General features: G+C 45.7%; 2 protein-coding genes across 2 annotated transcripts; both read left to right on the top strand.

The window, feature by feature from the left end:
- Positions 1–1,165: 1,165 nt before the first annotated feature.
- Positions 1,166–18,485, top strand: LOC134132980 (piggyBac transposable element-derived protein 4-like). The gene is made up of 6 exons (XM_062566159.1): positions 1,166–1,240; positions 15,294–15,638; positions 15,776–15,897; positions 15,981–16,066; positions 16,574–17,227; positions 17,368–18,485. Exons 5-6 carry the CDS (start codon positions 17,035–17,037, stop codon positions 18,468–18,470), a joined length of 1,296 nt encoding a protein of 431 aa, XP_062422143.1. The 5' UTR covers positions 1,166–1,240; positions 15,294–15,638; positions 15,776–15,897; positions 15,981–16,066; positions 16,574–17,034; the 3' UTR covers positions 18,471–18,485.
- Positions 18,486–22,919: 4,434 nt separating this feature from the next.
- LOC134132994 (dihydropyrimidine dehydrogenase [NADP(+)]-like) lies at positions 22,920–24,109 on the top strand. The gene is made up of 4 exons (XM_062566216.1): positions 22,920–23,149; positions 23,314–23,368; positions 23,819–23,940; positions 24,029–24,109. The coding sequence occupies exons 1-4, from the start codon at positions 22,997–22,999 to the stop codon at positions 24,107–24,109; spliced, it is 411 nt and encodes a 136-aa protein (XP_062422200.1). The 5' UTR covers positions 22,920–22,996.
- Positions 24,110–24,214: the final 105 nt, after the last annotated feature.

Genomic DNA, 24,214 nt, shown 5'->3' with positions numbered 1-24,214 from the left:
GTAGACATCGACGCCAGAGAAAGGAGAAGAATGCCCACTTCTTCAAAGACAAAACACTTATTAACGATAAATAAATTGTCAACTATTTCATAAAATCGTTTCATTACCTTACTTCACATTGGATTCATTTCACCAATAAGTATAGTAGTAAATATATTTGAAACATGAACATGATTTCCTCCACTTTACTATAAGTGATTAAATCATTTTGGAATTGTTTTATCAATAAACAAATAAATTTATTTAATTTAATGATGAAATTGAACTATTTTTGTAATCAAATTGTTTTATATTTGTTCTACAATCAAACAGCACAACCAAAGGCCCAAATGAGCAAAGACTCTCCTGTTGTAAAGAGTGTTACACTGACCCGCTCTGTGGGATAACCATCATCATCATTTGTTTTGAAGTACTTCTGGTACAGAGACAAGAAAACCTCTAAACCTCTGAAAACACAAGATTATGTTCTCCTCCACGGGGGAAGAATCTCTCCCTCCATCCACTACCACGCCTCTTGGTGGCGTTAAAGTAAAGCAAGATTGTACTGAGGTACAGTACATTGAGAGCAGTGGAAAACCTGATCACAAGTGCAAATATACGTAGCCAATAATGTCGGTAGTGCTTCTGGTTGTATTGATTGAACTAAACCACGTGTGACTTTACGTGCTGGTTTCTAAAACAGCTCCAAAGAGACACTGGCATCACTCAAGGCACGTGTCTGTCTTCCACCACCTCTGCTTATGGGACCACTATTACTACAAGTAGGTTCAAATGTGTAGACATCCAATTATTATGCACAATATATCCACGGGTAGAGTCTACTTTCACAAAAAAGTACTCAAGATGTGATCCACGGGGCTGTCAATAGAATATCTTTGGAGACATTTGTCACACAAAAAAACTGGCAACAAAATGCAGAAAACGTTTTCATTTTCACCTCAAATTGACTTCACTTATTCTGAAAGTCCGGCATCCTGTCTCTAGATTGACAGCAACAATGGAGGAAACCTGTTCAACATTAGTCTCAGTGGACACATGCATTTCTATTGGATCTGACCTTCATAACACAGCGTTTGGTAACAGCCTGGGTGGAGAATGATTGGTGGAAAGTCCATGGGTAAGTCACGTGTCTTTCTAACGGGACAGGAGACCGCGAGTCTAAGCTCAGATCGATATGGATGTTCCTCATGAAGCTGCAATGATAGCTGTTTCTGCAGAGGAGGAATGTTGGTGCTCTGAGGTAAGACCAGTTCTCACCTGGAACCCGAACGTGGTTGCCATGGTTACCGCAGCGCATCTTTTGAACATTACAGCGTCACACAGAACTCACATCTATCAGTCAGAGAAGCAGGCAATTCTACCCTCTCCCGACAAAACCTTCAAGCTGCGAGTCTTTGCATCCACAAGTCTACTTGTGACCTACTGACAACGTTCAAAGAAGGTTTTGCAGGACACAAGTGAGATTTATGCACCTTCTAAGCGACTGTTGTTTCATGGATTCTACCGTTGCCTCTGTAGCTCAAAATACACCGATGTTTATGCTAATATTTGTATCATATTTGAAATAATTAGTGCAACGTAAAGTACTTCGATTGACTTGTGAGTGTTGTGAGAAAGTTGAAGTGTATTTAAACTAAAGCCGCTAACTTGGTTAGCTTGATAGAGCCGACCGTTTAGCCTTTTAACGTTAGCTTGAAGTGAGAAATGCTACTAAAGATGTTGAAATATTTCACGTTATAGAACTTGTACGTGAAACTGATCAATAAGTGGTGCAAACACGACAATAGATTTATTTCGTTTTTCACTGGGTTCACAATTCCCACGTTTCCTTCATACTAGTGATGTTTTTCTTTTATTAAGAGGCTCTTTTCCACCTCGTTCAGAAGCCTGTCACTTTGATGACTAATAAAACCATGAGCAGCAGAGAGTACAACAAGCACAAAAGGATATTTGTTCTCCTCAACGTGCTGACATGTTAGTGACGTTTAGTGTGAATGTTAGATGGACTCTGTGTAGACTGGAATAAAGCTTCCTGACTGATTCATAATGTACACACATGGAAATGCAAAAAACAGCTGATAGACATGTGTATAATCTTCTATATTTACACTGCTGAGTCCTCCACATGCTATATATATTTATATATATATATATCAGAGCAGGTCAGGGGTCATTTTAATTATATTACTGTATCATTGGTGACTCTGCTAATGCGTTTGATATGGAATGCCGTTTTAGTCAAAATTAAATAAATGACCAAATACACGGTAATGCATAATGACACAGCATTTCATGATAAATAAATGAATAAATACACGGTAATGCATAATGACACGTACTCGGTAATGCATAATGACACGTACTCGGTAATGCATAATGACACGTACTCGGTAATGCATAATGACACGTACTCGGTAATGCATAATGACACAGCATTTCATTTCACGTTCTTATATGCAAATCAGGGGGCGTGGCTATCTATCACATTCAGAACAGACGACAGAGCCGTGTGCCGTCGACACCGCTAGCGAACGCGGAAGCACCCCCCTCCCCCTAGCATGCTAGCATTAGCGGATCAAATCGATCAACATGGGTTATCTGCAGATACTATTTTGACACATATTGAGGGTTTTTTGGAAATACTAGGGCTTGCGGTTCCCACTTCGGCAGCTCTAGACTGCGGTCAACTCAGGCGACACTCGGATATCCGTGGTCAACTCAGCCGACACTTGAATTTTAGTGCACGTTTATGCTGACATTTACGGTACAATTTCTCAAAGTTTGGTCCGGTTACTTGCTCAATACCGTAAATGTCAGCATAAACGTGCACTAAAATTCAAGTGTCGGCTGAGTTGACCACGGATATCCGAGTGTCGCCTGAGTTGACCGCAGTCTAGAGCTGCCGAAGTGGGAACCGCAAGCCCTAGTATTTCCAAAAAACCCTCAATATGTGTCAAAATAGTATCTGCAGATAACCCATGTTGATCGATTTGATCCGCTAATGCTAGCATGCTAGGGGGAGGGGGGTGCTTCCGCGTTCGCTAGCGGTGTCGACGGCACACGGCTCTGTCGTCTGTTCTGAATGTGATAGATAGCCACGCCCCCTGATTTGCATATAAGAACGTGAAATGAAATGCTGTGTCATTATGCATTACCGAGTACGTGTCATTATGCATTACCGAGTACGTGTCATTATGCATTACCGAGTACGTGTCATTATGCATTACCGAGTACGTGTCATTATGCATTACCGTGTATTTATTCATTTATTTATCATGAAATGCTGTGTCATTATGCATTACCGTGTATTTGGTCATTCATTTAATTTTGACTAAAACGGCATTCCATAGTTTGATACCAGCAGCAAGTAGATACACTGTAAAAAAAAATCCGTAAAAAAACGGATAAAGTCCTGGCAGAAAATTACCAGGAATTTATCCGTTAATATCACAGACACTTCTGTTAATCCTAGAAAGGATTATTCCGTATATTTACAGTATATTCTGTTTATTCACAGACACTTCTGTTTATCCTAGAACGGATTATTCCGTATATTTACAGTATATTCTGTTTATTCACAGACACTTCTGTTTATCCTAGAACGGATTATTCCGTATATTTACAGTATATTCTGTTTATTCAGACACTTCTGTTTATCCTAGAACGGATTATTCTGTATATTTACAGTATATTCTGTTTATTCACAGACACTTCTGTTTATCCTAGAACGGATTATTCTGTATATTTACAGTATATTCTGTTTATTCACAGACACATCTGTTTATCCTAGAACGGATTATTCCGTATATTTACAGTATATTCTGTTTATTCACAGACACTTCTGTTTATCCTAGAACGGATTATTCCGTATATTTACAGTATATTCTGTTTATTCACAGACACATCTGTTTATCCTAGAACGGATTATTCCGTATATTTACAGTATACCCTCAGTAGCATTTGCTACCAAGAAATGTCTTCACCACAGAAAAATCTGTACAATTTCTATGGGCAGTTTCTTTAAATCTGAAACATAAAATTCTGAATAGGCAGCCTACATTTTCTGGTATTCCACTCTAATGCTAAAATACAATGACAAATGGTATCCATCACAAGACCAAGGTCATGTAATGAGTTAAAATAACTAAACATCGAATACAGCAACATGATCAAATACAATCACAACATATATAAATTCAACATGTTTATTTTTTATGCCATGAAGGATATGCATAAAAGTGCATTCAATGGCTACATATTAGCCATATTCATAAAGTGCATTCCGGGGATCATCATGAGATCTGAGAACTTGTATAGGTTTAAACACATAACAGACAAACAATGCATCGAACGAAAATTCACCAAAACTATGTGCGAAGCACCATTAAAAAGTGCTCATTTTGTATAAAATTGTTTAAATAGCAACAAAGTAAACAACGATACATTCATTAATAACATGACAATAATGGTTTTGCACCAAAAGGTGGTCAGAAACAAGTAAAACAGCTTTTCCACTTTCTTTTAAACATTTCCAAATACATGGCAAAACAGCTCAATTTGCCATCCATGGATTCTCAAAGTTGTTTAGTTCAAACAGGAACTTCAGCAGTCTTGGAGGAATGTGCTGGTGTTTGGTCCCCTTCTTCTCGGCCTTTGACCCTCACTCAGGATTTATTCCCAGGAAAACTCTTAAAGAAATGGATTTTGTTTTAAGCAACACACGTAATGAAATGCATGAAACCAACCGAGTAACACGCAGAGCATGTTGAGATGGAAAAATCCTTGTAAATCCAATTTGAATATTGTTCCATAACAGGACAACTACTAGAATAAATTAACGTGAAGGAGTACACCTTTTCAGCTGTTGTGCGACCGCTTTCTAAACCTGCGTGTTTTCCGTGAAAAGATACAGGCAATGAAATTTTCTGTTCACATTAACGGCGCATTTAAAAATCCGGTGCCAACAGAGCACCTGTGCCCGGTATCTACCGGACGAAATAGCAACTAGGATTACAGTGCAACTTAAATGTCTGCGTTGCGCTCTGACGCTTTAAAAAGGATGTGGTTAGAGGTTAGGGTGCAGGGAACAACTGATTGGCTCATGGAGGCATGTGATCAGAGTGGTTTTATGGAGCTTTGGAGAAGAAAAAAAAAACTGATACAGAGCATTCTATGCACCGATTAAATAATTTTAAATATTGCTCGATCACGTGAATTTGATTATGGGAAGCCAAAATAATTATTGTAATTAAAATTTGATTAATTATGGAGCCCTAATTTGTAAATCATATAACCGTGTATTTACAATGTCCAACAGCAACACAATATGCTCCATACATAACATTAAAAAAAAAAAAAAAAAAGAGTTTCTTACCTTTGTATGAATTCCAGGGTGATTGACATCTCCTTTGGGTATTTTATGTTTAATACATAAAACAATGAGAAAGCGTAGCTCAGGGCCACAATGACGGAGTTGATATGGTCATTGACCACTTCCTGATCGACAGCGATCTTGAATCGTTGATCACCTTAAAACAGATATATTTAGATATTAGAAGATTAAAAATATAAACAAAAAAAATAACAAGGCACATTCACTTCAGAAACCCACTGAAAACATAATTATTTAGATCTGGCTAGCTTACATTATTATTTTTACAAGTGGTGTTGCCTTTGTTCAACAAACCCTCCTCATTCTACAGCAACTATTAAACCGGATCCAACAGTAACTAATAGACCCTCCTCCTCCTACACTAATATTTATCAGGACTTTTACTCCACCACATTTACACTGGATTAAGTATTTTAACCATGTAGCTTAAATTGACTGGCGCTTTGCACAGAGAGTAAAGAGTTGAAAAAAGTAAAGAGTTAGAGTTAACAGTAAAGATTAAGTGAAATCCATAACATGCGTGCCTAAATATTATACAGACTACATACCCATGATAAGGATGCAAGGTGTGCTTGGGATGCTCAGTCCAGCAGCATTTGACTCCTGTTGTTGGAAAATGAAATATCAAAGAAACACAAACGTCATGAACTATGTTTCCAATATATATCTGCAAAACAAAAACAACATAATAAAAAGTATACACCTACCTCACTTTGGTAGAAAAGGAGATCGGGCTTTTCTTTGAAGAACTTTGCAATGCCTGAGATCAGTTGTACTGGATCTTCACCTGGTGGCATCTTCATCCCATTTGAGTCTAGGTAGTCTTTGATGCTCTTTCCCTTCATGGACATTTCCTCTGCCAGCTTTGTTTGCACTGGTAAGCCAATGAGGGTACATGTGTGGTCAAACAGGTGAACAGCTTCAAAAAGGAAGGGCCACTCTTCCTGTACTGTTTTTACAGTGCTTCCTTTGTTTATTGTTGCACGCTGGATGGAATATGTTTCAGTCATCAATTTGCGAACACACAACTCCTGAAGATGATGGGTTTTGAAGGCACTTTTCAAGTCATCTTGTTAAGACTCTAGTTCTGCTACATCCTCAACAGCAGGCTGCCACTCCACACACCCATAACGATCAGAGAGGGTAGACTTTTTCCTTTCTGCGTCTTCACCCTCTGCTGCCTTCTTAGTTGAGCTGAAGGTAAATGGCCTTCTAATATTTTCAAGTCTGTTTTCTAGCTGTATGAACAGAGCATCATATCCTGTTCCAATGACTTTACTTCCATTGAGCTCTCTGTCTTGAAAAGAGCAGGGATGTTGTCCTACAATCTTCTTGGCAATCTCCCGCAGCTTTGCTCTTCCAGGCCTGCCACGCACTTTACTGAGTACATCGTCAATGACTATCCGAACCAGCTCTCTTCTCTCTTTAGGCATCGGCCTTTTCTTTTCACTTAAGGCAAGCATGAGTTTTGGGGGCATTTTGTGCCATGGGACATCATATGTCTCCCGGGATGGAGAATCCTCCATGGGACCAGTTGTCGGAGGTAGAGTTTGGGGCGGATGGACATTGTGTTGCAGAGATGTCGAAGCCAAGCCAAGTACAGCTGGTGACTCTATGGATAACATACAACAACATAGATGTTACATTTACACAGATTTAAGTTATAACAATTTCGGTATGGTATGAATAAATGCATGTTACGAGCTGTATGTTTTACCCCACTACATTTTCATTTTTTTAAGAGGGCAGCAGAACACTGATACAAATTTTACATACAATTGTGATGCTTTTGGACAAAAAGTCTACGTCTGTAAAAATGGTAACCTGTGGATTATAGGACATACATAAATATTTGGTTAATAAATGTAAAAACGTACCTGCAGTGAAAGCTTGAATTAGTCGTCTCTGCTGAATGGGTGGCAGAATTCCATCGACATCCTCCGTCTTGACAAAGTTAAGGTCATCTACATTGTTTACTCCAATCTCCTCCAGTCTTGCCATGAGTCAGTCTATTACATGATTATTGAGCGATGTTATAGCTTTCTGAACTAATTCTTTCACAAGCTCCATAGTGGCATATGCTTGAGTGGGATGAGTAACCTTGCACCTCTGTGGTAAAAAGAAAGTGGAGCATAGTCATTAAGCTTGTCAAGATCTTCACAAATAAGCTTATTGGAACTATTATATTATGTCAATTTCATAGACGCCAAGCTCAGGTACCCAGCTGGCAGTTTTCCCCCGCACCAAAAGCAGGACAGTTGTTTCACTTTTGATAACAATGCTTGCTATTTCCCCCAACTGCAGTTGTCTTTTGGTATATCTCTGTACGACAAGCATACCATTTGCATATGAAGTGCCTTTAACTTGCACTTTATCTGTAACAACGGAGTTAGATGAGTTAAGTCCAAAGTCTGAAACTGCTGCCCTTATGCCACCATCATAGAGCTCAGGATAAAAGCTAGTGGAGTTTGACACCTGAAACTGGGGGCTGAAAAAACTGCCCTGACTCTGATAAGCCTGAAACAGCTGATGTCTATCAGCGAGTGACTTAGTGACATTTCTGAAGTTTCGACTTGACCTGATACATCTTTTGAAATAGCTATGCTTACTTTCAAAGCGCATGGTCCAAGTATGTATGAGTGGACCAAACTGTAGACTCAAGTCTGCATAATGAAGAAGATAGTGGTGTTTTGGTCTCAGATTTGAATGTGGGAATAACTCTTGCCTCATTTCCACATACTCTTCAGTCAGTACCTTCATGTAAGCAATCTGAGACTCTGAGAGGCTAGGTGCACCGACAAATTCAACCAACTCCCTCAGAAGAAGTACCAGCTGCCAGACAGCATTGTCAGCATCTTCAATTCTGTCATGTACCAAAATAGGCAGGAACCGCAATAGCCACCTGTTTTGGGCTGCATGGCCTCCAAGCCTTTTTCCTTTGTTTGGAATTGCATTTGGCTTGTTGCTGCTTTCTCCTGGAAATAATTTGAGTCTGTCATTTAGTGACTTGTAACAGAACCACTTTTCTTTAACTAAGCACTGCAAACACATCGCCAGGTCATAGTCCACAACACCCTCGAACAAGTCATGTGCTAAACATGGCGGCAGCCCAGGCTGACACACGTGGAAATGTGAGAGTTTGTTGAAAACACTGTTGCCTTTAATGCCCTTATGCATGGTCACTTCAGGGTGAACTGCACAGACTCATTATAATCAGCAGGATCTCTATGAGTGAAAACTGTGAGCGGGTTAGACAGAAACTCATCTTTTGTGACTAGACAGTATCTACAGAAATACTGAGCAAAACTGAAATTTTCTGTAAACCCACCAATCATGTGGGAGCCCAGATTATCTCCCATTATGCATGCAACAGTACCTCTGTATATCTTATCCTCAAAAGATATGCCCTTTTCCTCCAGCTCACACAAGTCTGACACAAGCTCACCAAAAACTTTATCCACTCCAAAATATTTACAGTCTTTCTCTGTACAGAGCAGTACCAACTGGATTTGATCAACAGTTGATCTGATGTGAGGATCGAAATTTCCAAGAGTGAAGTACACAGCTAAAACTTTGTGCTTTTGCTTGGCAGATCCAAGAGGATTAGCCACCTCGAAAGCGTCTTGAAATAGCATCACCTTTAAAGAATGTGGGTCTGTGACAAACATTGAATTAGATCCAATGGCATGCCCATCAGTGAAATCACAAAGTGTACCATCTTCAACATGAATAGGGTTAAAACTCTGCTGAGTTTCACTTCCCTTTTTCAACATTGCTCTAAGACTATCCAGTAATGGAATGTAATGATAGTATCTCCTCTGACCTCTATCATTGTAGCCAAGTGTCACTTCAACAGGGTGAACATAGTTAAAGTGCGTCTTGTAATACTGCAGCCTTCGATGGTGTGTAGTTAAAGGACCACTTGCATGCAAGGCCTCATGCATAGGGCTCCGCTCATATACACTCTTCCCCAGACATGTTAATGTTTCTGTTGGAACACCATACTGTTCAAGTTCTTGAGCTAGCACATCCATTGTATACTCCTGTTGAATATCCTGGAGAGTTTTCATCTCATTTGCTATCTCTGTAATTGTGGAGGCTGGGACTAAATACTTTGCCTGCAAACCCAAGTAAAACTGAGCTAGATTTTCTGTGTAGGCATCTTGCACTTTATCATTCTCAGCAGCCTTACTTTGGTCTACTTCAACATCATTACTTTCGTCTGCATTACTCACATCAATTCCTTCATTCTCTGCAACATGTGCCCTCTCACCTGGAAAATACTGTTCTGCAGGTTCACACAGATGAACAGGTGCTATCTGGGTGACACTCCACCCTCTGTGATATCTGGACAGATGAGATGAAAACGATGTTTTTACATTAAATGTCTTAGAACATCCATTAAAGGGACAAGTTACAGTCAGACCCTCTTGTATGTGGTCACTCAAGTGAGACACAAGCCGTTTAACATCTGCACATTGTCTGCTGCAAAAATTGAAGAAACACTTCAACTGCACAGACACACTCCGGTTCTAAGTTTTTCTGAAATCTGTGTCTGGGTGTGTTCGTGACATGTGAACAGCAAGGCAGTTATATGAGGAAAAGCTTCTTCCACAATCTTTATGGCCACATGATAAAAGTACATTATTTAGATGTCTGTGTGATCTGCAGTGCTTCAGGTATTCTGTCAATGAGAAGCATCTAAACTCACAGACATTACAAGCCAACATGACGGCACTCGTTAACCGGCGTCACCGGCGTTAACTATCTTTAGCCGGCCCAACTAGCCAAAACCGAGGGCTAATGGCTAAGCTATCATTAGGGGCTAAACTTTAGCTAGTCCCTTGTCTTGCTAACAGGTGTTCGCTGGTTAGCTAGCTTCTAATTCTCACGGAGTGAAGATCGTTTCAGAGCGGCATTCAGCTGGGCATTAGCCTGATAGCGGTGTGTGGAGACTGAGGAAACCGCCTTCACAATACCTGCTATTTCCGTTCGTTATCCTATGAACCGAGAGAACAACGGGGGCTCAGAAACTGCACTAAAAGCTCAGCCCCCGAATAGAAGGTTACATTCTGCTTATCCCGGTAAGGTAGCTAACATTAAAGACAGGCTGGACAACTTTCTAATTACAGAACAATACATAATACTTTATTTTTAGTTAAAGGAAATATAGTTTATACCACAGAAGTGCAATAAGGTTTTCCCAACTCCGGTAAACGTCCGTTGATAACCGCTTCGTCATTGAGATGTTAGCGCGCGCGGCGCTTCATGCTCCCACAATGCAATGCGTCCTTTAAAAATACGGTTAAAACTACTGTAAAAAAATATAACGGAAAATTCCTTCACATTAACATGGTACATTGTACCTTATATTTACGGACTTTTCTTACAGTGTATGTGTAAGACCTCCTTCAGTAACAACACTGAACCAATCGCAAACACTTTTATTTTACTGCGGGTTCTTCTGTTATTCTTCTGTTAGTGGATAATTTATTGCATGACAATTACTTTGAATCCACTCCTACCACTCTTTTATGCACCATGTGATGTGAGAAAGCACAGTGTGCATCAGTGGGCTGAAGGTTGTGTTGTTGTTTCTAGAGATGCAGGGTTCTTTCACCATTTTAAAAGTAAAATTGAATGCTTTTTAAGACCTCAAGAAATATAATTTAAGACCACAAAATTGTATCAATTCTTTGGAATAGGCTACTCAATTTATTGCCTCATACAATGGAAATCAATACTTAAATCACAATTCGGCATATTTAAACTACATAAACCACATCTACCAACAGTTATATAAACCTTAAGCTCTGTGCTAATGTGTTGTTAACTGTGGTGTTTACACCACTCGCATATGAGCTTTAAACCGCACTGACATTACTCAATTTTACACCACACTTAGTATGAATAATAGTATGCGACACAGTCGTAAACGTTACTTACATTGAAATGAAACCAACATGTCCTCGGCTCTGGTGTGACCCGTGAACACCGACCCATAGAAGAGGGAAATGACGTAGTGTGTGCCAGTCTCATCATCAGTAGTCCAGAACCGCAAATGAAGGTCCATTTGTTTGTTCTTTGACGTTTTATTCAAACTTTCGTCAAACATAACGTTATATGGCTTCTCACGCTGCACGGTAGCTCCTTCTTGATGAATGACGTGATGCCATATTTGGCGACATACGCAGTTTTATTTTCACCACAGGTGAATGACTTTGCAAGCTGCGAATCAGGGAACATGGCAGCAAAGATGTCACGTATGTCCTCATTAGATTTAAATGAATTGTGCCTCGTCACAGTATAGAGAACCCACAGTACCTCTGGGTGTCTGGCAGTGAAATGAAACTTGTTATAGCCGACTGAGGTGGCGTCTGAACTAGTAGCATCGTTAGGTCGAGCTGCAAACAATGCAGGGATTAACCTGGACCCGCTTTGACTAGCTGCTGCAACGTACCACTGGTGCTTTCCTCCTTTCATGTGCGACTCGACGGCTTTGAGCCCCATGGTTCCTGTACGAGCAGATTGGTATTTGTTATTGATTAGTGTGTCACACTATATATGGTAGGAACCTTTGGGGCCTCGACAGGTGATTTCTGATGGGACTAAGAACAAATGCGTTTTGACCGCTGTGGAACGCTGTGAAAGTTGTGGTATGCAGTAAAATAAATTGTAATCCTGGGTGCTGTAATTGGAGGGACGAGCTTTCCCTGATGCAAATAAACGGACATAGGTGCATATCAACCACAGGCAAGTGAACTCTTATTTATCCCTCGAGGCAACGGCAGCGCGTCAACTAAAGTTTCCGATCAAAACGCCTCAGTAGCTTAAAGCATAGGCTTGGCTCCTACAGTCCCTAATGAAAAGGTCTTTTTGCAGAATTTACTCATCGCCTCATTGTTATTTTCAGTCGGCACCAACCACCTCCTAAATGCATCCTTTTCCATCCACTTGTCGTTAAATTGACACTTTCCCATCTTTGCATTTTGAACCTCACCACAACAACCGCGTAATGGCGGTAAGCATGCGCAGACCGACATCAGCGTCTGTAGCCGACCTACCGTAATAAGCTATTGGATCGCGGAGACTCTCATTTCACACCTGTTTCACACGTACTAAATTAATAAGCAATTAGATGTTTACGGTGGCCGCTGTGCTTCCCTATCATCATTAAGCACACCGGCTGAAAATGTAATACCTACAGCAACTTTACGGTAAATTTAAGACCTTAATTTCACGGATTTTAATTTAATTTTAAGACTTTTTAAGGACCCGCGGGAACCCTGGATAGGGTTGGAGGGTGTCCGGTACTAGAAAGGTACCGCGGTACCCTTATGTTTAAAACGGTACGGTTCTGACTATTTTTAGTACCGGTACTTTATTAAAAAAGCGCACCCAGTGTTCCGCTCCCTGTCCGGCTGCCTGCACGCATTGACTGGGTGGGCGGGGCTACCAGCTCATATGCAACAGGCAGCTGTCACTCACAGAGTCGTCTCAGGGAGACATGTCCTCATGTGCAGGAGCTGTTGCCGACCGCCCTCGGCTTGTTGAAAAAAAAGATGCCAGAAGTGACTAGATGCTAACATCGCTAACGAGACGTCTTGCTAGCGGCTAAACTTAGTGAAACTGTTGAAATCCGCTTGCTTTGTTTATGACAAACCAGCAAGTCAACGTGCAGCGTCACAGATGCGCCATTTACTGTCGGCGAGGTTGGAGATGAACCAGCACGGATTGTTTTTTTGCGTGTGTGGCGTGAGTGTGTGTGAAAACATGCAAAAGCATGTGTTACATGGGGAAACCGAATGAGATGGCAGCCTGTAGCTGTGTTTGTTAGCTTGACAACAACTTTCCTAACAGTCAAACATCAAGCAAGTGCAACACAAGACTAGGGCTGCAACAACAAATCGATTAAATCGATTACTAAAAGCGCTGGCAACGAATTTCCTTATTGATTCGTTGTGTCGTGCGACTATTACGTTTGAGTATTAAAAAAAAGTTGTGCGCGCCGCGCAGAGCAGAGAAAAAAAAAAGTTGAGCGCTCACGCAGCAGAACAGACAAAAAAAAGCTCCGCGCAGCAGAGCATTGCTAGGAAAAATAAATAAAGAGCAGCGGAGATATTGTTCTGAAACATGGCGGAGACAGAGAAATTAATGCGACCTAATTCCTCCAAGGTATGGGAACATTTCACTCTGAATAAATCAAAAAAGTGTGTTAATTGCAAGATATGCAAAAGCGACATGGCCTGGCACGGTAGCACCACGGCGATGATCCAGCACCTTAAACGTAAACATGTTGGAGTCCTTGATGAGGAAGGGAGTTCAACAGCAGGGTAAGTCACAAATTATCACTTTTGTTTCGTTTTGAAGTAATGAATGTAACGTCGCTCTTCTGGTGTTTACTCGTTATCCAGCTTAATAAGCATGACGATTTAGCGTTAGCTCGTTAATAACAGTATTAATCTAAAGCAGGGGTAGTAGGGTGGTAGTTAGCAAGACAAAAGACACGTTTTTATTCCCTTGCCTTTTTTGGCCCATTAATATTTCAATCTGTTGTCATGTATAAGCGATCAAAGTTCTCAGTAGTCTGTAAAAAATAAGTGATCTCTAAATTAGGCTATTATAGACAGTGGACTAAACGCTAACCATCTCATTCCAAGATCTTTTTATGTGAAGTGAACAAATCTGTTTTGTTTTGTGCTATTACACATACTAAGGGTGAATCTCATTTCTCTGTCTTACCCCTTCCCCTTACCCCTCCCCCTCGGTTTTGCGCTCCCGGACTCGGAGGCCGTCATCGAGAACCTGATCGCCGAAGACACGGGCCAGTACTGGTGCTTTTACTCGGGGCGCGAGCCCGGGTTCGACCTGTCCTTGGACCAGCGGGGAACCGGGTCGGTGCTCCTGGTGGTGGCGGCTGGCCCTCCTCCTTCTCAACATTCACGCAAGTTTCCCAAAAGGGCTGCGGGGGGTGTAACGCAGGCTAGCTAAACGCTTTTTATTTGTATTTTATGTGCTGTTCCCGACGACGACAGGTACGGCGAGCTGGGGCGACGGCTTGGCGGCCCTGGTGGCGAACGTGACCTGCGTCGGCGCGCTGCTTCTGGGAACCGCCGTCGTCATAGGGCTCCTCGCGTGGATCATCCACGAGGTAGTCCGAGTGGTGTGTGTGTGTGTGTGTGTGTGCGCGTGCAAGCTTTTCTCAATCCCTCACAACAACAACCGTTCCTGTGTGCGTGCGTCCGCAGACCCGGATGTGCCGAGCGGCCGAGCGCGCCCGGCGGCCCGACGACGCCGTTTACGAGGACATGCGGCCAACCGTCGTGCCCTGAAGATGAAGCGAGGGAGCGAGCGGGCGGCCACTTCTCACCGTCGCTTTCGCGTGACGCGAAGGAGCACCCTCGTGCGACACGTGTTTTCCACGTAAACGAGCACCCGTCCCCGTCGCTGCGACTTTGGAGTCCGTGTGCGTGCGTGCGTATGTGTGTGAAATAAAATAAAAAGGGGTAAAACCACAATGTCCACGTGTCGTTGCCTTGTGTAGCGTATGGCACGAGATTTGAGGGGCGTGTGACAATTTAATTCGCGGTGGCCACCTCGGTTCGCGTACCCTCGGTCGGGGTTCGCGTGGCCGATGACATCAATGTCGGTGACATACTAACGAATGCGCCCGCGGAAACGGTCGCGTGCTATTTACGGATCGCCTCGACGCCGGGAAGCGCTCTGCCGACATGTCGACTTTCTACCTGAGCCTCGCGGCGGCGGCGACCCTGTGCCTCTCCTGCGCGGCGGCCCCGCGCGGTCCCGGTGAGCGTCGCGTGCTTGTTTCTCTGTGTGCGCGCGCGCAGGCGAGGCGAGGCGAAATGATTTGGGGCGTGTGTTTTTTTTTAAATCAACGCAGGGCCCGACGAAGCGGTGTGGAGGAAGCCCGGAGAAGCCGTGACCGTCCGGTGCCGATCTTCCCATCCGAAGCACGAGTACCTGAGTCTGATGACGGGTCGCGGCGACGTAAGGGTCCTGTTCAAAGACGACCAGCCGGGCGGCGGCACCGTCGCCCCCGAATACCGAGGCAGACTTCGGTGCAGCGAAACGTTTCCGGACGTGGACGTCGTCATCGACCCCGTGACTCCCGCCGACGCGGGGCGGTACGAGTGTGTGTATTTGAAATACGATCGCCAACGGCGACCCGTGGAGTTGCGGGGCACGGGGTCGGTGTTCCTGGTCGTGCCGCAGCCGTCGTCGCCGGGTGAGCAAAAATATTGCACGCGCGCGAAACAGGACGTCGCGTCGAGGCCGAGCGAATGACCCGCTCTCGCGCTCTCTCTCTCTCTCTCTCTCTCTCTCTCTCTCTCTCTCTCTCTCTCTCTCTCGTGTCCGCGACAGGCGAGAGGTGTCGAGACGAGCGATGGGATGACATCCCCCCCCCTACGACACTGGCGACCTGCGCCTTTGTCGTCCTGGTCGTCGTCGTCGTCGCGTGGTGCTTCGCGTGGACGCTCCTGAAGGTAGGCGCCCGACCCAAAAAAAAAAAAGCTTCGCGACGCCGCGATGACAATCGCGCGCACTAACGCGTTCGTTTCCGACACAGGCGTGCAGGATGACGAAGGAAGCGCTGCGGCGGTGGCGGCAGCGGCAGGAGAGGAAGAAGCTGCAGCGGTTCCCCCTCGACGACGTGTACGAGGACATGAACGCGACGGTGGCGCGCTAGAGACATCGGCCGACCGGGGCAGAGAGAGAGAGAGAGAGAGAGAGAGAGAGAGAGGGAGAAATTCCAGCACCTCGGACAGACGCCACCCGCCACCCCCCCACCTGACTCTCTGTCCGCGCGTTTGCCTGCGGGTGACCAAGGAGTTACCAAGGAGGAGTTTGTGCAAAGTTCAGGGGGGTGTGGGACGCGGGGGCCCCTGTCCGAGGTGCTGGAATCTCTCTCTCTCTCTCTCTCTCTCTCCTCGCGCGCTCGCAGATAGAGCTTCAGGGGGGTGTGGGACGCGGGGGCCCCTGTCCGAGGTGCTGGAATTTCTCTCTCTCTCTCTCTCTCTCTCTCTCTCTCTCTCTCTCTCTCTCTCTCTCCTGGCGCGCTCGCAGATAGAGCTTCAGGGGGGTGTGGGACGCGGGGGCCCCTGTCCGAGGTGCTGGAATTTCTCTCTCTCTCTCTCTCTCTCTCTCCTCGCGCGCTCGCAGATAGAGCTTCAGGGGGGTGTGGGACGCGGGGGCCCCTGTCCGAGGTGCGAGGAGAAGAAGAAGAAGAACGCGCCGTGGGCGAAAGACCCGAGACCTGCACCTTTCCGTCCAAAAACGGCGAACTGACGTGGTCCTCGACGGCGCACGACAGACGGGGCGCGACCGACGAGCAGAGGCCGGGTCCGCCGACCCCCGGGCCCACGGAGGAAGCGGCGTCCCGCGCCACCGACATCGCCTCGACGTTCCGGCTGTTTGTGACGCCCGCGATAGAAGACATTGTCCTGGAGATGACCAACCTCGAAGGTCGCAGAAGATACGGGGACGACTGGAAAGGCATGGACCGGGTCGACCTGCGCGCCTACGTGGGCCTCCTGATCCTGGCGGGCGTGTACAGGTCCAGAGGGGAGGCCGCCGCCAGTCTGTGAGACGCGGAGAGCGGAAGGGCCATTTTCCGCGCCACGATGCCGCTGAAGGTCTTTCACGCGTACTCGACACTGTTGCGATTCGACGACCGCGAGACGAGGCGCGAGCGACGAGCGAGCAACAAACTGGCGGCCGTGCGAGACGTGTGGGACGCGTGGGTGCTCCGACTGCCGCTCCTCTACAACCCGGAGCCCAAGGTGACCGTGGACGAGCAGCTGGTTCCGTTCAGAGGTAAGCGGCGGCTGCGGCGCTTTTTTTTTCATTTTCTTGTAAAGATTCGCGAAAAGACAATACCGATGATGACGACGCTCTCTGTCTTGTCTCTCTCTGTCTCTCTCTCTCTCTCTCCTCGTAACCCCCCCGCCGCCAAGGGCGGTGTCCCTTCAGGCAGTACATGCCCAGCAAGCCGGCGAAATACGGAATCAAGACGTGGGTGGCGTGCGACGCCAGATCCAGCTACGCGTGGAAGATGCAAGTGTACACCGGCAAGCCGACGACGGGCGGCGGCGGCCCCGAGAGGAACCTGGGGATGAGGGTCGTGCTCGACGTCACGGAGGGCCTGGCGGGTCGCAACGTGACGTGCGACAATTACTTCACGTCCTACGAGCTGGCGCGCCGGCTCCTGGCCAGGGGGATCACCGTGGTCGGCACGGTTCGAAAGTACAAGCCCGAGCTTCCGCCCGCTCTGCTGGCGACGAGGGACAGGGCGGTGTTCTCTTCGATGTTTGCGTTCACGCCCACCACGGCCCTGGTGTCCTACGTGCCCAAGAAAAACCGCAACGTGGTGCTCATGAGCACGCGGCACGCCGAGGCCGAGGTCGGCGACCGCCCGGACGGGAAGCCCGCGATCATCCTGGACTACAACCGCAACAAGGGAGGCGTGGACAACCTGGACAAGGTGATCGGCACGTACAGCTGCAGGAGGATGACGGCCCGCTGGCCCCTGGTCGTGTTCCACAACGTCGTCGACGTGTCCGCCTACAACGCCTTTGTGATATGGCGAGAGGTCCGTCCCGACTGGATGTCCGGCAAGCGGAGCAAGCGCAGGTTCTTCCTCGAGCGGCTTGGAAAAGAGCTCGTGACGCCGCTCGTCGAGAGGAGGGCGTGTCTCCCCCGCACGGAAGCGTCCGCGGCGGTCGTGCGGGCCGCCCGGAGGGCGCGCGGTCGAGCCGAGGCGGAACGGGAGCCGGAAACGCGGGCGGCGTCCGTCGCCTCGGCTCTGTCCAGGGTGGCGAGCAAGAGGAAGAGGTGTCAGATTTGCCCGTCGAAGAAGGACAGCAAGACGCACACCGTCTGCTGCGCGTGCAGGAGGTACATCTGCCGGGGCTGCTCGCGCGCGTTCTGCCCCGCCTGCGCCGACCGGCGTGTCTCGAGCAACGGAGGCGGGGGGCGCGGAGACGGTGACGGCGGCGACGACGGAGGCGCGGCGCGCACCTGCGACTATTGGAGGACGACAAGGCGTGGAGGGGGGTGACGGCTGAACGCGTGCGTGCGTGCGTGCGTGCTACTACTAACGGAGGGCGGGGGTGAAGGCTGAATGCTTGACGTAATAAAAACACAATGGATGTACACACCAATCTGCATTGTCTTTATTCACATTTACACAAATACTTGACGGATACATACATATATATATATATATATATATATATATATATATATATATATATATATATAGTTTGCTTACTGTAGTAAAAGTTGCACCGTTTAACCAGTGAAATTCTAAATGAGTCTTCCTCGTCGACACGAACGCGGTCATAATACGCGGATGCGACTCGCGCCGCCCATTGTACCCACAATGCATCGGAGCAGGCTCGCCTGTTGTTGTGAGAGCCAAATATCCCAGAATGCATTTCAACCTAAGCGGCAGGCAACAGCGACCGACGGAGGAAAATAAACACACAGTCCGAGTTTTATAAATACTACTTTATTTAAGTAACGTTATGTAATTTTATGACTAAAGTTAGTTGTTAAAGCAAATGTTTGTCAACAGCCTTTAACGTAACAATCTGCCCCGTGGACGTGTAGTCATGACGGACCGTCAGACACCCTCCAGCGCCGGGAGGTCAGCTGATCATCTCGCAGCCCGCGGAGAGCGGCCTGTTTTCGTCGAGTCTGCTGTGAAATGCTCCGCCGGTCGTTTTCGCGTCTCCGTAGCGGTTTATACGTGAGACATAGCTGTACCACGACGAGTCTTGGTACGTTTTTAACGTGGTTTTAATTAAAGGACACGAGGTGAGCACCGCGCTCGAGAGTCTAAACTGGCGGAAGAGCTTCAAAGAAAATCTGAAGCTCTGAATTGTAAAAATAATGAATAAAAAAATCCACATATGGATTATTGTACTCTGTAAGATCTTTGATGTGCGGTCAGCGGCTTGCTGCACGAGGACCACTACGCTGATTATCAGCCTCTTGATGAGTAACAAGACAAACGGTAGGTGTGTGTGTGTGTGCATTAAAATATTTTAGTATAATAGTTTATTTTTTGTTACAACCTCCTTGATAAAGCTACCTATTTTACGACTGCTTATATATACAATTTCTGAGACAAAAAATGAGACAAAAGCTTGTTAATAGTAAAATATTTAAATCAAAAACTAAATTAAAGCGTATTAGCAAGACCAGCTGACGTGGTGACGTCATCAAGTCAGCTGCTGTTCCAATGGCGGAAATGACCGTTGATGGCTATGATGGCTGAACGCGTGACGTAAGCGCGTACGTACGTGCGTGCGACTGCCGGAGGGCGGGGGTGTATGATGGCTGAACGCGTGACGTAAGCGCGTACGTACGTGCGTGCGACTACCGGAGGGCGGGGTTGTATGATAGCTGAACGCGTGACGTAAGCGCGTACGTACGTACGTGCGACTGCCGGAGGGCGGGGGTGTATGATGGCTGAACGCGTGACGTAAGCGCGTACGTACGTACGACTACCGGAGGGCGGGGTTTTATGATAGCTGAACGCGTGACGTAAGCGCGTACGTACGTACGTGCGTGCGACTGCTGGAGGATGGGAGGACAACGGGAGGGTTAAAACAAAGTAAACCATCTAATGTAGGTACAGTCTTTATAGACATCATTATTATTCAATCCAGCGGCTAGTTGTTTTACAAATCCTATTAACATAAGGGATGAGAAATGCCATTTGTATTTGATCAAACCCTTTGAAGGTCCATGGTGCTGCCATATTGAGTACACCTAGTGGATTTAGGTAACTTAGTTAACTTCCTTGCTCAAGGAAAGAATGACCTGTTTTCCACTTTGTCATGTCAGGGATTTATATAACGTGCTGTAACTTTGTTGCTCCAGAATTACAGGGTTACCTGTTTGATTATAGCCAATCCGCTCCTCCAGACACCACTACAATACTGGGACCAGCCCAAACCATGAAAAACAGAAAAAAAGACCATTATCCCACCTTCAAAATATGTCAATATCATTTTGCCTGCAGTATATAGTGTAGCAAGGTATTCTTCAGTATTATTATAGTTACATTTTAGGGGACCCCCCAAGAGTCCTAAGTCATTTCGAACCCTGCGTAGAACCATCCAATAGATTAAATGGTTCTTAAGAAGTTCTTCGTAGAACCCACTGCCATTTAAGAACCTTTCTTTTCTGTGTGTTGGATTGTGTTTTTTTGGGAAATACAGATATTTTGAATGTTTTTTTGAATCGCTCTTAGTCAGGACTCTCCTGAGACCTGTTGTTGTCCTCGGGCCACAGAGACACCGGATCACAGGATCACTGAGCCACGCAAACTCCTCCACCGCGTTAAGGTGGCGATTCACGGGGGAGACTTTTTTTTTTTTATGTGGGAAACCTTAAAGGAGGGGAAAAACCCACGGCCGAATTGAAGCCAAGTTCATTCTCATTCATTGATAAATATCATGCAAAGGGGAAACTTGTTATTATGTTATATTATGCTATATGATATCAGCCCTATATTATGTTGTATATTAGTCCTATATTGTGTTATATATTAGTCCTATATTATGCTATATGACATTAGCCCTATATTATCTTCTATGATATTAGTCCTATATTATCGTCTATGATATTAGAAAAGGAAAAACACTTACCAGAGCACAGGGAATAAAAGTTTTCCCTTTGCATGACATTTAGCAATGAATGAGGAGGCGGCTCCCTGCCTGGACCTGGCAGGGGGGCTCTGTCAACCCCAGGTGTTATTGGGGTTGAAGCGTGGCTGGACGGGGACCGGGGGGTAGATGGATGAGCTGATGCAGTTGGAGATGAAGGAGTGATGACTACCTGGTGGGGTCTACTACGCGTCTGACTTCTCTCTTATTACCCCTGCATCTTACGCATCATTTTTTCCAACTCCGTACGCCGGCCCGGCATCTGTCACCCAAAAGGGTCTATCGTCTGTTTTTTAAAGTCGAGCAGCCAGAGCCTTTGTTTTGATCTTTAGCCGTTTGTGTTTTGCAGCCAACTGGTTGTTACTTCAGACTCCAAGAACTGTTGTCAGGCTCCCTGTCTGGTCCTGGCAGGGGGGCGCTGTCAACCCCAGGTGTTATTGGGGTTGAAGCGTGGCTGGACGGGGACCGGGGGGTAGATGGATGAGCTGATGCAGTTGGAGATGAAGGAGTGATGACTACCTGGTGGGGTCTACTACGCGTCTGACTTCTCTCTTATTACCCCTGCATCTTACGCATCATTTTTTCCAACTCCGTACGCCGGCCCGGCATCTGTCACCCAAAAGGGTCTATCGTCTGTTTTTTAAAGTCGAGCAGCCAGAGCCTTTGTTTTGATCTTTAGCCGTTTGTGTTTTGCAGCCAACTGGTTGTTACTTCAGACTCCAAGAACTGTTGTCAGGCTCCCTGTCTGGTCCTGGCAGGGGGGCGCTGTCAACCCCAGGTGTTATTGGGGTTGACAGCGTGGCTGGACGGGGACCGGGGGGTAGATGGATGAGTTGATGCAGTTGGAGATGAAGGAGTGATGACTACCTGGTGGGGTCTACTACACGTTTGACTTCTCTCTTATTACCCCTGCATCTTACGCGTCATTTTATTCCAACTCCGTACGCCGGCCCTGCATCCGTCACCCAAAAGGGTCTATCGTCTGTTTTTTAAAGTCGAGCAGCCAGAGCCTTCGTGAAGAATGCCAATGATCAATGATCACTCTGAAGTTCTTTGTGAGTGACACATGACTTGATGATGTCATCGCATTCCGTTGCCACGGAATCCTCCCCCCCTCCCCCTCCTGAACGTGGTGATGCATTCCCTGATTGCAGTAGCACGCAACAAAACCCACTATAGACTCACATATATATATATATATATATATATATTCTAAAATTACTTTAAAGAGAGAAAAAAATCTACTTTTGACCATGATAAAAATCCAGAGTATTTTTTTTCACCTTGCACACTATGTAAAAATTTGATGTCAGCGTACCAAAATACAAAGACAGTGTGTCTTAACATCTCTCTCCACTGACCACCAGGGGGCGACAGCTCTAGAGCAGTGTTCCCTTTACCATTTCATTTCGTGACTCTACTTCTCTCTTGATTTATTCCCTCAGTAAACATTAATCGCTGGTTTCAAGTCTTCTACAACAGGGCGTAAAGTTCATTTAGTACCTGGTCTTTTTAGTCAATTAGACCATGAAGCAGGGTATGCTCCACTGAGTGACAGGTTGCTGCCACTACCGGAGACGCTTCGCTTTCTCTACTTCACTCCTGCGCATTCCAAATATGATGAACTCTGTTCTTTGGTTGCAACAAAACAAACCGATGGGTGACGTAACAACAACTATGTTGACTTCTTGTATTCAGTCTATGCTTATAACCAACTGTAACCAAGGCAACCTACCACAAGCAGGTGTCATTTTTCAGTGCCCTGAAGTATTCAAGTGAGCTAAAAGCAAAGGTTGTCTCATTGCACTTTTACGTTTGAGATTTGTAGATACAACAGCAGTATCCTTTATGAGAGAGTTAAAGACACACGGTGTTCTCACTGAAGTAGCTCTCCATATAATCAACAATGTTTGCAGGTAATGCCATCAGACCCATTGCTCTCAGAGCAGTGTCCGCCATCGACAGAGCAATTCCTGGCTTCCCAGTCCTGGCCACCGGAGGCATCGACTCGGCAGAGAGCGGCCTACAGTTCCTCCACGCCGGGGCGTCAGTGTTACAGGTGACAAGTGTTACTAACTAATTCCCTCATGCAATATGTTCTTAATAACATATTGTGAAACATGTTAAAAACAACAAAAACAACTCTACACTGAATTGAAAAAAATGCAGTCACACGAAGCTAAATGAAATGCTACTTTATTGACTTGCTGTGTGTGATTACAGGTGTGCAGTGCAGTACAGAACCAGGACTTCACAGTGATCGAGGATTACTGTGTGGGTATGTCATTGTTTCTCTGTTCATACGTCCAGTTGGTTTTCGTGCAATTAATGCTTGGAATGTACCACCTCCTCATAACTCATACAGTCAATGAACAAATAAATAAGTGTATGTTCTACTTAGTGAAAAGACATGAAGCAGATTGAGCATATTGGACCTTGAAACAAGGTGATGTGTGCGATTCGAGCCGGCGTCAGCCATAACACGAGGCATTACCCACACACGTCTAATAGGATACAAATGTGCTGTGATGATGTTTTGGACTGGCGCTGTTTAAGCTGCAGATTTGAACAGTAAAACGCATGCATTCTTTGAAATCTAAATCAATGACTCATGGTCAACCTGTGCCTTTTTCAGCTCAACGGAATGGTATTTTTAGTATATTTAAGTGAAGATCACTCCTCCCATAGACTGCATGATGATGCCATCTGTGTGTATATTTGTGTTCAGGTCTGAAGGCCTTGTTGTACCTAAAGAGCGTGGAGCTGAAGGACTGGGACGGCCAGTCTCCTCCGACAGAGAGACACCAGAAGGGGAAACCAGTTCCCAGACTGGTGGACCTGGTGGGAAAGGTACCACCACTTTCTACCAATAATACTGCTGCAGTTTTACTACGTCAACCATCCTGCTGAATTACTCCTTGTGTGTTTGCGTGTGTAGAGCCTCCCGAGCTTTGGGCCGTACCTCCAGCAGAGGACAGACGCCATCGCAGAGTACAAGAGCCTTTGTTTTGATCTTTAGCCGTTTGTGTTTTGCAGCCAACTGGTTGTTACTTCAGACTCCAAGAACTGTTGTCAGGCTCCCTGTCTGGTCCTGGCAGGGGGGCGCTGTCAACCCCAGGTGTTA

This window comes from Pungitius pungitius, chromosome 12 (genome assembly GCF_949316345.1).
Source record: "Pungitius pungitius chromosome 12, fPunPun2.1, whole genome shotgun sequence".
Taxonomy (NCBI): Eukaryota; Metazoa; Chordata; class Actinopteri; order Perciformes; family Gasterosteidae; genus Pungitius; species Pungitius pungitius.
This window is presented reverse-complemented; position numbering and strand designations above follow the sequence as displayed.

Bases quoted from the DNA above. Each gene is read 5' to 3' on its own strand.
- LOC134132994 (XM_062566216.1), top strand. From the start codon at position 22,997: ATGTTTGCAGGTAATGCCATCAGACCCATTGCTCTCAGAGCAGTGTCC. The intron at 23,150-23,313 runs GTGACAAGTGTT...GTGTGATTACAG, and splicing joins CCGGGGCGTCAGTGTTACAG to GTGTGCAGTGCAGTACAGAA. The intron at 23,369-23,818 runs GTATGTCATTGT...ATTTGTGTTCAG, and splicing joins GATCGAGGATTACTGTGTGG to GTCTGAAGGCCTTGTTGTAC.
- LOC134132980 (XM_062566159.1), top strand. From the start codon at position 17,035: ATGCCGCTGAAGGTCTTTCACGCGTACTCGACACTGTTGCGATTCGAC. The intron at 17,228-17,367 runs GTAAGCGGCGGC...CCCGCCGCCAAG, and splicing joins GCAGCTGGTTCCGTTCAGAG to GGCGGTGTCCCTTCAGGCAG.